Genomic DNA, 12,828 nt, shown 5'->3' on the forward strand with positions numbered 1-12,828 from the left:
CTGACCCCATTGCATGATCGTAACTCATAATGTGATCTGGTGGGGTGTCCTGCTTGGTGTCTTTACATCGGCAGAAGTTCCGGATTATCACATCAAACTAGGAGACTAAAGACGAACATATCCCAGTCTCTCAAAACAAACATACATAATCACCACACACACAGGTTTTTTTTTTTTTTTTTTTTTTTTTTGTTTTTTTTTTTTTAGGCATTTTATTATGTTTTATTTGCTGCTAATCGATAAACTTGCCGAGGACATCATGACTAATACATGTCTCTTTGTTGTGTAAAGAATAAGTAATTATATTTCTTTATTCCACATGCCGTTCACACGGATGTCCACATTTGCAATCAAACATGCAATTTTTACATTTGCAATTAAACATCCATTTTGTATTTGTATTCAAACATGTCTTACTTTTTTATATGAAATTAAATATGCTTTAAATGGCAGCACTTTCTGACAAAAGCCTGTCTATAAAAACATATTTCGGTTTCCAGTTTAACATAATTATGAAAACGTGGAATTCTCCGAAACCGTTTGGTGTCGCTAAGATTTTGGTGCAGATAGAATAAAATCGGGCGTGACGCCCCAACCTCACATTATTTTATGGATAAATGAGATATTTATTTTCACCCAAACACCAATCTAGACCCATATCGATGTTCTACTCCTTCAGTAAAATGCAGTCTTGATTTGACGCCATATTACAAACGATGTAGGTCACGGTCGGCCTAATCACTCTATCAGAGCACGATGGAGCGGAAGGAAACAACCTTACGACATCCATTTCTATATAGCTTGTCGGTTAATATGTAAAAAAAATGTATTCTTGCATTAAATAAAACAGGTTTAAGGAAATAATATGCTTAGTTTAATATATTTAAACTATGTAAGAAGTAAAACACAATAAATTATATTTAGTCTTTTCGGTCGATTGCGTTCTAATCATAGTCACATAGAAAATGGCGGGTCAACAGAGTGAAGGTTTCATCAGGCTAAACGGCGGAATAAATCATCGATATGGCAATAAATGAGTGTTTCTGGATAAATCCATTTATCCGTAAATGTAAGGTTGGATGTTCTGCCATGGAACATTGATTTCGTATGAACCAAAATCTTAGCGACACCAAATGGTGTCAGAGAATTCCTCGTTTTCATAGATCAGACATGTTGTTGGGCCAAGTGGAAACTCGAGCTAGCCCTTCACCAGACATGGTGTTAGGGCCAGAGGGAACTCGGGTTATCTCTACACCAGACATGGTGTTAGGCCGAGTGGAAACTCGAGCTAGCCCTTCACCAGACATGGTGTTAGGGCCAGAGGGAACTCGGGTTATCTCTACACCAGACATGGTGTTAGGCCGAGTGGAAACTCGAGCTAGCCCTTCACCAGACATGGTGTTAGGGCCAGAGGGAACTCGGGTTATCTCTACACCAGACATGGTGTTAGGCCGAGTGGAAACTCGAGCTAGCCCTTCACCAGACATGGTGTTAGGGCCAGAGGGAACTCGGGTTATCTCTACACCAGACATGGTGTTAGGCCGAGTGGAAACTCGAGCTAGCCCTTCACCAGACATGGTGTTAGGGCCAGAGGGAACTCGGGTTATCTCTACACCAGACATGGTGTTAGGCCGAGTGGAAACTCGAGCTAGCCCTTCACCAGACATGGTGTTAGGGCCAGAGGGAACTCGGGTTATCTCTACACCAGACATGGTGTTCGGCCGAGTGGAAACTCGAGCTAGCCCTTCACCAGACATGGTGTTAGGGCCAGAGGGAACTCGGGTTATCTCTACACCAGACATGGTGTTAGGCCGAGTGGAAACTCGAGCTAGCCCTTCACCAGACATGGTGTTAGGGCCAGAGGGAACTCGGGTTATCTCTACACCAGACATGGTGTTAGGCCGAGTGGAAACTCGAGCTAGCCCTTCACCAGACATGGTGTTAGGGCCAGAGGGAACTCGGGTTATCTCTACACCAGACATGGTGTTAGGCCCTGTGGAAACTCGGGCTAGCCCTACACCAGACATGGTGTTATAAGAAGGAATGAAGGTTTTAATTGAATTGCAATTTAAACCAATCAATATTTAGTAGGGCATTGTTTTTATATTTTCAAAAACAAACTCGTCATATTTTAATGTATTTTTATAAGATTCCTGTTTGAATACGGTAAGATTAATTTGATGAATCGGCTCTGCAGAACGTTGGTGATACACAGGTATTTGTAATTAAGTTTAGGTTTAATGTAACATCAATGGAAGTGGCAATGTCAGTGGCTATGCTTTTAAGTTCATCAAAATGACTAATTTAGTTGAGTTCAATAAGGAGTCGTGATAAATTATTATTTAGTGGTATATTTAACAAATTTAAATCAATTTCATCTAGTATCAGTAGTTTTAGCTAATGTGTCGTCTAACTTATCCCATCAATCAATATTGCTATCGAGTCTGTATATGCAGCCATGTTTAGAAATTCATGGTTTTCTCATTATTTATTAAATAACCTAACCTGAGTTACTCCACCATCATCTCTTTCAAAGTCACTTCTTTTCATTACAACAGTATTTTTTTTAAAAAGACTATATCCCAAAACCGAAAAAGTTGTTCTATCTTTTCTAAAAGCAGCAACATTAAATGGTTGTATTTGAATGTCATATTGATACAATTATGCATGTATTAGTAGGAAGTTTAAGAAATTAAAGCCATGACAAAGTTCCGGACAACTCCTTCTAAAGTACTACTCCGATTTTAACGAAACTTGGTATACATGATCAGTATAACATGTCGTTAAAAATGGGAAATAAATAGGTGTACTCCTAGCTCAGGCAGGGGACTATCCAACCTTGTTTACTATGGATTATGTTTGAAAATGAACTCTTCAGCTTTTCTTGATAAGTTGCGTTGTACTTTTTGCCGCGGAGTTTTGAGTGTGAGCAAATGGGGGCTGACAACCATGTGCTTACCATTTCCAGTTGCGCCCTGTCAGATTTGAATGAGGTTGTTTTTGTAAGTAAAATTACTATGACTGACATAACTATTGCTTTGATATTGATAATGATTTAATTACCATCTAGCATTTCTTGCTGTCTTAACCATGGTTGAATGGTTCGCGGTCACGTCACCGGTGGGGTTGAGTAAACAAACATCTCTCGCCTGCTGGAGATCGGTCACTCTCTTGTAGTTACTGCCAATCATTACAGGTAACAGGGCAATAAGCGACTTATGTAGTTGCCTCCCTAGTTAGCATTGCTGCCAGGGAAGTTGGGTGAATAAGGCTCTGCTGATTTTTTGGAAACTTTTTACACACGAATAACGAAACAGCTCTGGTTTCACGTGTTCGTTTTACGGAATTTTTAACAATTTTACGGACAAAAATAAGTGTCCGCTGTCCGCATTAGGAAGATGTCCGTTTTATTCATATTAATCTAGGGACTTCCATTTGGGATTCCTAGGTGTCCGCTATATAATGGTGTCTTGTTATTAATGTTCGACTGTATGTATAAGTATGATGTATATACATTCATTTTCTATATAACAACCAAACCTCTATCAGTATAACATGTCCCATTACACCCATTAGTTTATAAATTGCACATGTCTATAAATATCTTTATTTATGTGGCAGGCATAAAAAAATCTATTATTCTGTATTTATAAGGCAGAATTCTGTTCCTAAATGTCATCTGTATACAATTTTAGCATCTCTCTATTACAGACCGATATCTCAAAATGTCTACATGTGCTTATATTTTAACTCTCAGTGACAGCCATCTGTCTATAATTGTCAGCCATCTGTCTACCAATACCAAAAAGCACAGACATATTTCTATACCACATCTCAAATCCGTAAAGTAATGTCTATAAATAAGTTATATTCCTATAAAGTCTGCAATAAATACTGCCTGTGGATATAAGTATTCTTGCCACGCAAACTGGACGTTTATAACTATCAGTTATCTACATGTATAACCACCGCCTCTTCGTATCAGTTATCTGCATATAAACACCGGTTGTTGGTAATAGCTATCAGACAGGGGTAAAAATACCTACCCTATAGCTCCGACAAAGGTTTGTTTATGAAATATTAGCATACAAAAACGAAAGTGTTACATATAGTAAAAAGAAATGTTAAGTGAACCACTATTTAAAATAAGTTCGGAAATAGTTCCAATTACTTCCATATTAAGTGTTTTTGACGCTTTGTAATCTTTTGTACAACAATATCAGGACAATTACCAAATATCAACTGAAGCAAAAGGAACTTAGATAAATCTGAACATGACGTATGTAAGATTAAAATCGTTCTACTTCGCAATATACAATAGTAACCATGTGTGTCGTAAAATAATTATTGTATTTATATTGCTTAGAAGATTCATAAATGCACTTGGATCATGATGATTTTGGAACAACATAATCTGTGCATTTCCAGGATTATTTCATAATTTGTATTAAATGATGGCTTTATTTCAAGACCAGCAAAGTATTGAAGAAATCAGGAAGGACAGAGATGACTTTGCAGAGTGACACACTTAAAGGTATGAAGACATTACAAATACACAACAGGCTTACGTTGAGGTAATGTCAAAGGAAACAGCTTCAGTATTTTAGTGCCTGGATAGTTAGTTTTTATTTTATTATCTATTTTAACAAAGGAACATTACTTCTTAATTTGAAGCTATTTTGTTCTGTGTTATCCTGATTTTCGTATTATTATTATTTTTTCACGTAGGGACGATGCTTTTGCTTTTGGTATTTCCATATTGTTTGCAAATTAAGGAGTATTGTAAGCTTACGTTATGTATTGTCATCAAGTAAGTCTTTTTAGCAATCTAATTAAAATCTAGATGGTCATTCTCACTTCGTTACATGAACATCTAACAACATCCCATACGGGGTCACGTCAGGGTGACCTTTTGGATTAGCCAATCAAATGACTACTTCCAGAATCTTGGAAGTGAATTTTACCTGTCCGAATTAGCATGACTAGAGTGCATAGCTTGTATTTTTTGTCAATTTGTTTTAAGTCATTTCGTCCCAAAAAACGTTGTGCCGAAATGGATTGCTTCAGATGCAATTTGTGACGAAATATTTTGCTTCGACGACATCGCCAAGTAGACAATTCGTCCTGAATGTGAAATACACGCATATCGGAGGTTATTAAAACGTGACCCCTAATGGGATGTTGTTTGATGTTCATGTAACGTAGTGATAAGGACCATAGATTTTAATTAGATTGTCTTTTTAGATGTATATTAATCATGTATTTAAACATGATATTCATTTGTTAAGTATTGATAGCCTCGAGTTAAAAATAAAATTACATTTTTGCTGCAGTTTCCAATCATGAATTCTGAATTAGATTAATCAGACCAGAAAAAATCAAATCGACTGTTTACAATTTAGTGTTTGCCTGAATATACATGGATGTAAATACATTTACTCTCAAAGAAAAAATATTTCCCTCAGGCTATATATGGTAACATACTAAAGTATAACACATAAGATACCGGGGGTGATTTGAACAATGTGTTTTTATTTCAATAACACTTCACAGGACCGAGCGCAAGCAGCAGTTCAACGGCAGAATCATCGGAGAGAAGTTTTCAAACAGATGTAGAAATAACAGGCATGGACACAGCTTCTGTTGTTGAACCAAACAATATGACTGATACTGGCTCTGCGGTCGACATTGACGACAAAAAAACAAAGGCTGAGCACAAAGCTCAAGCACAATCTGCCATTGATCCCAAACGCAAAATATTAACACGAATTCCTGGTGGTCCCGAACAGGGTTTGCCTGACGATCCTGGCGCAAGTACAGAATGCGAACCTATTCCTGGTCATTCAGGTGCTTTCTCAACTACCCTCGACACACCATCCTCTGTTCCACAGCAAAGACAGGGTAAGTTCAAACAAACTGGAAATTAGAATTAGAGCTTAAATATAAATTAATGACATTATAGCACAGATGTAATCTAAATCATAATTCAGTGATGACGTTTCTTTATTGCAAACGGTAATGAAGGGGTTAAGGCTCCTTTTCAGGTTTAAATTGCATTTTTACAGACGAAGAAATCCAGTAGGATCACGTTATAGACTGCATGGCCAAAGTCGGTGCATTACATTGATGGAATACGGTGTTATCATGATAGGTCACCATAGTACCAGTTTTCTTATATAATGTTAAATTAAGCAACAGGTCGGATGATCAAACATATATGTAAAACATGTTCTTTAAATTTAATACTATGTTGACATGATACTTGCTAATGATGAACGCAAACGTATAATTACTTTTATCATTTTAAGAATGATACTTATGATAATCACGACCTCTGCCCAGCAGGTAGGGCGTAAGAATTGTACCTGCTGCCCCCATTGCATGATCTTAAGAGGCGACTAAACTTGGGATCTTTTCTCTTCTTTCTTAAGAACTTTCTTCTTCCTAATGTCTCCCTTGACAATGCCTCACTTTTGGCCTTTAGTTGAGCGTTCGCCGCTGTGAGGAAGGTTTTGGGTTCTGTCCCCTAGCCGGACATACCAGAGTCTTTAAAAATGGTAGTTGCTACTCCTGCTTAGCGCTCAGTATATTTGGAGTGGGACGACTGGTTGGCCCGTTGTCAGTATAATGTGACCGGGTGGGGTGTGCTGCTGGGTGTCTTCGGCAGTATGCTTCAGTGAGATAGCACTTTAAATCGGCAAAAGTTTCGGCCTATCACAAGGAGACTTAACACGAACATACCGCAGCCTCCCAAAACACACATACGCACTCACCACACGCATGCATGTCGCACGCACGGGAGGCCGTCCTTAAATGACCTTAGTTGTTAATAGGACGTTAAACAAAATAAACAAAACCAAATGTGTCCTGTCCAATTTCTATCACATGACACTTATCAGGCGCCAATTGAAATCATTAATGAATTTTCAACACGAAAATGAAACTAAATGAAATTCACAACTTACGATGAACAAATTGAAGAGGTAAAAAGTACATTTAGGAAGTTAAAACTTAAATATGTTTGATAGCATCATTCCATTTTGATATAGTATATTTCTTTGTGGGATCTGAAGTCAGACGTTAATATGCTTGTTGATATGATTAATACTTCTGTTTTCATCACCATAGTTCTCATTTGGAGAGTGTGTTTAAACTGGATTTAACCTTGATCTGTTTGACGCTTAATCTTTTACAACTGATATTAAGCTTCTTGTACTTTTTTAAGGTGGCCAAGCAAGCGTAATTTATCGATTAAATATGATATGTCTACGCACATGTTTAACAATGAGTATACAGGTAAAGTGTTAACATCAGTTCATTGAATGGTCTGCCCTGCAGGAAGGGCGTAAGAATTGTTTTGTTTTGTTTGGTTTAACTTAAATGACCTTAGCTGTTAATAGGACGCAAACCAAATAAACCAAACCAAACAAATCATTGAATGGTATAGATAGGTTTGGTTTGGTTTATTTTGTTTAACGTCCTATTAACATCTAAGGTCATTTAAGGACGGCCTCCCGTGCGTGCGACATGTATGAGTGTGGTGAGTACGTATGTGTGTTTTGGGAGGCTGCGGTATGTTCGTGTTAAGTCTCCTTGTGATAGGCCGGAACTTTTGCAGATTTAAAGTGCTATCTCACTGAAGCTTACTGGCGAAGACACCCTGCTGCACACCCCACCCGGTCACATTATACTGACAACGGGTCAATCAGTCGTCCCACTACAAATATGCTGAGCGCTAAGCAGGAGTAGCAACTACCATTTTGAAAGACTCTGGTATGTCTCGGCCAGGGGACAGAACTTAAAACCTTCCTCACAGCGGCGAACGCTCAACTAAGGGCCAAAAGTGAGGCATAGTCAATGGAGACATTAGGAAGAAGAAATTTATCAACAAAGAAGAGAAAAGATAGGTTTAGTCGCCTCTTACGATCATGCAATGGGGGCAGCAGGTTCAATTCTGACGCCCTACCTGCAGGGCGGTATGAATAGATGGCTTTGTTTTCACAAAAAACTTGTGGTATGTGTCTTCGGCAGTTTGCTTCAGTTAGGTAGCACTATAAATCAGCAAAAGTTCCGGCCTATCACAAGGAGACTTTACACGTACATACCGCAGCCTCCCATGTCGCACGCACGGGAGGCCGTCCTTAAATTACCATAGCTGTTAATAGGACGTTAAACAAAATAAACCAAACCAAACCAAACCGCAGCCTCCCAAAACACACACACTCACTCACCACACTCATGCATGTCGCACGTCCTTAAATGACCTTAGCTGTTAACAGCACGTTAAGCCAACAAAACCAGAACCAAACCTTAATTGTATTGTTACATGTTTCGTGAGTAGTTGTTTAATAGCTACATTCTTATGTACTTATCGGCATTTTGGCCGACAGTTGTCAAGCAACAGCCAACGTTAAGCACGACTCGTTACTCGCGGGGTTATCAAAGGTAAATGACGGTCGTAACGGAAACTATAGGTGAAATTGAAAATTTCTCGTCTTTTTAATTGGCGGTGTTAAGATTTGGCGACCTATATACGGACCCGCCAAATTAAAGCCCCGCTAAAGTTTTCCGCTATACGGTTTAATAGGATGAGAACATAGACAGAGAGACATACACACTTACCAACACACATACTAAATCTCACGCTTTATAATTATCATCACAATCTGCTTAGAATTTGACAGTACAAAGTACCTACATACATATATAATTACTGCATTTATATTAATCCACACCACCAAACTCACAGACATGTAAAGATATAAAAGTAAATTTGACATCTTTGGACTCGCATCTCTGGCCCCGGGATGGACAAAACTATTTTGTAATGTAAAACTGTTATAATTCCAATAAAATCTTATGACTTCCATTCAAAACTTGTATCAAATCTGTCAATAAGTTTCATTCAAAACTGATTAAGTTTTCCTATATATATTATTACAAACTTCAACCCTTCCCAGAGGCAAATACGAAGCATAGGGATAATAAGATTCTCAACTTATAGATATTTATATATTTAGATATTAATACTTGAAATGTTTTAGTCAATCTGGCCCATTTTTGCCCTGCGAATCAGCCCTTGCAGTCAATTAGAACCAATGCCGGTATGTGAAAAATCGGACTACACCGACAATTATAACTAGGTTTTCATTTTGTTTCCAGTTAAAATTGAACAGATACAGAAAAGGGTATTTAAAGTTTGTTACATTGGTGTTGGAAAAGGTGTGAGCCAAGGGTCATTAAATTTACACTGCCACATGTTCTTCATTTTGGTAAAATATCCATAACACCATATCAAATATAGAACAATCCATCTTTGAATAGTATTTGATTTTACCATATCGGAGAACTGGGGAAACGTTGAATGAAGTCGAAGTCAGTTTTACCCATTTTCGCCCCATCAGTCTATGGACGTTGAATTTGTTGCGCACATCATTTAGTCTCCTCACCGTAGGGAAACATAACCTTTGGCCATGTAGGACCCTGTGGTGTACGAGGATTATTCGATTTTACCATTTATGGGTATTTTGTGCCCGTCAATAAATCTGGGGTCAGACAGGGCTAGTATATGAATATTATCAGTTTCCGCTCTGATAGTTGTTACCATTTTGAAATATATACAAGGCAAATAATGCAAATGCGTGAACATCAGTGTCATGAAATCAATCTTTTCGGTAAAATTGCCGTAAAACTCGTCAATCAATAAAGATATTTGAATCTACGTAATCTAGAAACAAGAAAATATTATGAAATTGCCATGCAATTGGCATCATTTTTAAGTTAAAACATTAAGTGCTACATTTAAAAGATCAATACAAAAGAATTCTTTGGAATATACCTTAACATTTATCATTCTTATTACATGACATCGGTGATTTATTAATTTTTTTTCATCATTGAATATGTTTACAATGAAAGTATCATTATATTAATACATAGCAAAATACGTGTACTGTTTATGTTATTGTACAGAATTGCTTTTATAAAACTTTTACATTACAGATAATGTCAAGTCTACTAAAGCAGTCAAAGGTAATAGTACATACTTTGAAACATTTCAAGATGTACTCAACAGTTCCATGGAAAGTGTAGACATAGCTGAGGTTGGAGAACGACTGAAAATGGAATATTCAGAACTTAAACCTGCGGTTATTCCTGGTCACATGAAAACGGATGACGGTTCATTGAAGAAAGTATTTGTGGTATATTCTCCACACGTATTGCACGCGAGCAATCACGAAAAGGAAGGTATAGGATTAGTCATGTTGAGAAACCCCTACAAAGTCGATAACGAAGCCCGGACAGTGTCACAAAACAAAGGGAAAGAGTACACTATCCCCAAAGAGGACATGGAAATGGCAAAACAAGTCATTCAATCACACAGCAATACCCTATGGTGTAACCATAGCAACCTCAATATCATCAGTGTTTCTTCTGTGCGGTCTAAACGTAAAGGAGCAGAACTGGAACAGTGTCTATGCATTGTGCTTTACTGTAGTACAAAAGGTGTTGTACCTATCGGAGAAGAAGAGTTCCCTCGAAAGCTTGATTCAATTAGTATCGATGTACGGGAAGGCTATTTTGAACTTGGAGTATATAATACTTTCCCAAGCTCGTCTCGGCACAGTGATCTGAAAATGGGATGCAACATCGGGAAGATTACAACGTCTATTAAAAACGGCGGAGGATCACTTGGTCCGTTTGTAAACTACAATGATAAGATGAGTTTCCTAACATGTGCCCATGTGCTGTTTGATGTTGATCGCTACCCACAGATTGATTATAGCTTCAATAAACGCCCCCGCATTGATGTCGCCCAACCTTCTCCAGGTTCTTCAACTGCAAGTGGTGACAGTTGTGGAATTGTGCAGAGGGCAATTTTCAAGCCACAGTCGCCTACCAGCATTGATGTGGCTGTTGTGACCATATCTGATCCAACTAGACAACCGGTTAAAGGAAGATTTGCCATGGATCACACTTACAGATTAAAAAAGGCGGGTAGGTACTCTAAGGTCACCATGTAGTCTTAAAATTAAATGGAATGAGCACTCTACTTAAGTATCCACAGGTTATTACTGTTTGCATTAATTCCCATGGTTTCCAGTAATTAGTCTCCAATGTGCGAGGTGTCATCAGGCCCAGGGAGAGGGACTAGTTTTGCGTTATGTCCGTTCTTCCTTCAGCACATCCTTCCGCACTTTATCTTGTCCGGGCTCCATCCCCTAGACTACTTGTCACTGGTACTTCGTACTTAAGTCATGGTTTCACCTAGATGAGCCGGTATGTCCTGTACCAATTGCTTTGCAGGTAGGGCGTAAGAATTGTACCTGCTGCCCCCATTGCATGATCGTAAGAGGAGACTTAATTTGGGATCTTATCTTTTCTTTTCTTTCTTAACAACTTTCATCTTCCTAATGTCTCCCTTGACAATGCCTCACTTTTGGCCTTTAGTTGAGCGTTCGCCGCTGTGAGGAAGGCTTTGTGTTCTGTCCCCTAGCCAAGACATACCACGAGTCTTTAAAAATGGCAGTTGCTGCTCCTGCTTAGCGCTCAGCATATTAGGAGTGGGACGACTGGTTCGCCCGTTGTCAGTATAATGTGACCGGGTGGGGTGTGCTGCTGGGTGTCTTCGGCAGTATGCTTCAGTGAGGTAGCACTATAAATCGGCAAAAGTTTGGGCCTATCACAAGGATACTTAACACGAACATACCACAGCCTCCCAAAACACACATACGCACTCGGCACACGCATGCATGTCGCACGCACGGGAGGCCGTCCTTAAATGACCTTAGCTGGTAATAGGACGTTAAACAAAATAAACCAAACCAAATCATGTACCAAAATACAGTATTACCGACCTACATCAGAGAAAAGGGTTTTTCCTAGTTTCTATCATCTCTAACGTTTTAACTTGGGACATGAAGTTACATTGTACCTAGATGACGCGGTGTGTCATGCACCAAAACAATCTAATTAAAATATAGATGGCCATTCTCACTACGTTACATGAACATCGTAACGTAGTGAGAATGACCATCTCAATTTTAATTAGATTGGCACCAAAAGTAGATCACGGACTTCCTTTTTCACTTCTGACCTGCATTAAAGTACACTAATGTCACTGGAACTTTATATTTGGGTCATGGGTTCACCTAAGTAAGCTGGTGTGTGTGCCCTGTACCAACCATACTGATCTATACCTGGACCTGCTGCTTACTAACATAGTTAATATTTTCTATTTGAAAGCACCAACAGAAATTCAAATGCTGGTCTATCAAACAAATTTTATTATCTATGCATTCCTTGCATATAGTGTCACACCTGGTAGTAGACTGTATATCACTGAGTTGTATTGTTCCTTCAAGGTCTTAAGTAGTCCAGTGATCACATCGATTTATTATTTTGCATGGTTTTATTTTTCAATGCTTCCGTCCTATTACAAACCTGCTGCCCCCGTTGCAAAATCATCAAAAGTGGACCAAATCTGGGATATTGTCTTTTCTTATCTTTCTACTTCTTTCTAAATTCCCACTTGATACCGTCTCATGTTCGGCTTTAATGTGAGCGTTTGCCCTTGAGAGAAATGTTTAGGTCCCTGTCTCCATGCCTAGGCATAACAGAGTATCCTAAAATAGTGGTTCATACTCCTGCTAAATGCTCAGCAATTTGGGAGCGGGAAATGCTGGGTGTTTTCGGCAGTATGTTAGCTAGCATTAGCTTAGTGTTACATTGTTTATCGTCCTGTGAACAGCTAACATCATTTTACAACGGCCTCCCTTGAGATGTGGGTGTGTGGTGAATGTGTCGCCTTTTAGCTTGCTATTCATG

General features: G+C 38.6%; 1 protein-coding gene across 1 annotated transcript; it reads left to right on the forward strand.

Moving 5' to 3' along the window:
- The first annotated feature begins 4,469 nt into the window (after positions 1–4,469).
- Positions 4,470–11,024, forward strand: LOC117340414. Its single transcript, XM_033902176.1, has 3 exons — positions 4,470–4,534; positions 5,554–5,901; positions 10,003–11,024. Exons 1-3 carry the CDS (start codon positions 4,507–4,509, stop codon positions 11,022–11,024), a joined length of 1,398 nt encoding a protein of 465 aa, XP_033758067.1. The 5' UTR covers positions 4,470–4,506.
- The last annotated feature ends 1,804 nt before the right edge of the window (positions 11,025–12,828 follow it).

This window comes from Pecten maximus, chromosome 13, assembly GCF_902652985.1.
Source record: "Pecten maximus chromosome 13, xPecMax1.1, whole genome shotgun sequence".
Lineage (NCBI taxonomy): Eukaryota > Metazoa > Mollusca > Bivalvia > Pectinida > Pectinidae > Pecten > Pecten maximus.

Excerpts from the sequence above, each read along its gene's own strand:
- LOC117340414 (XM_033902176.1), top strand. The coding sequence starts at position 4,507 with ATGACTTTGCAGAGTGACACACTTAAAG. Across the intron at positions 4,535-5,553 it reads GCAGAGTGACACACTTAAAG|GACCGAGCGCAAGCAGCAGT; the intron begins GTATGAAGACAT and ends AACACTTCACAG. Across the intron at positions 5,902-10,002 it reads TGTTCCACAGCAAAGACAGG|ATAATGTCAAGTCTACTAAA; the intron begins GTAAGTTCAAAC and ends TTTACATTACAG.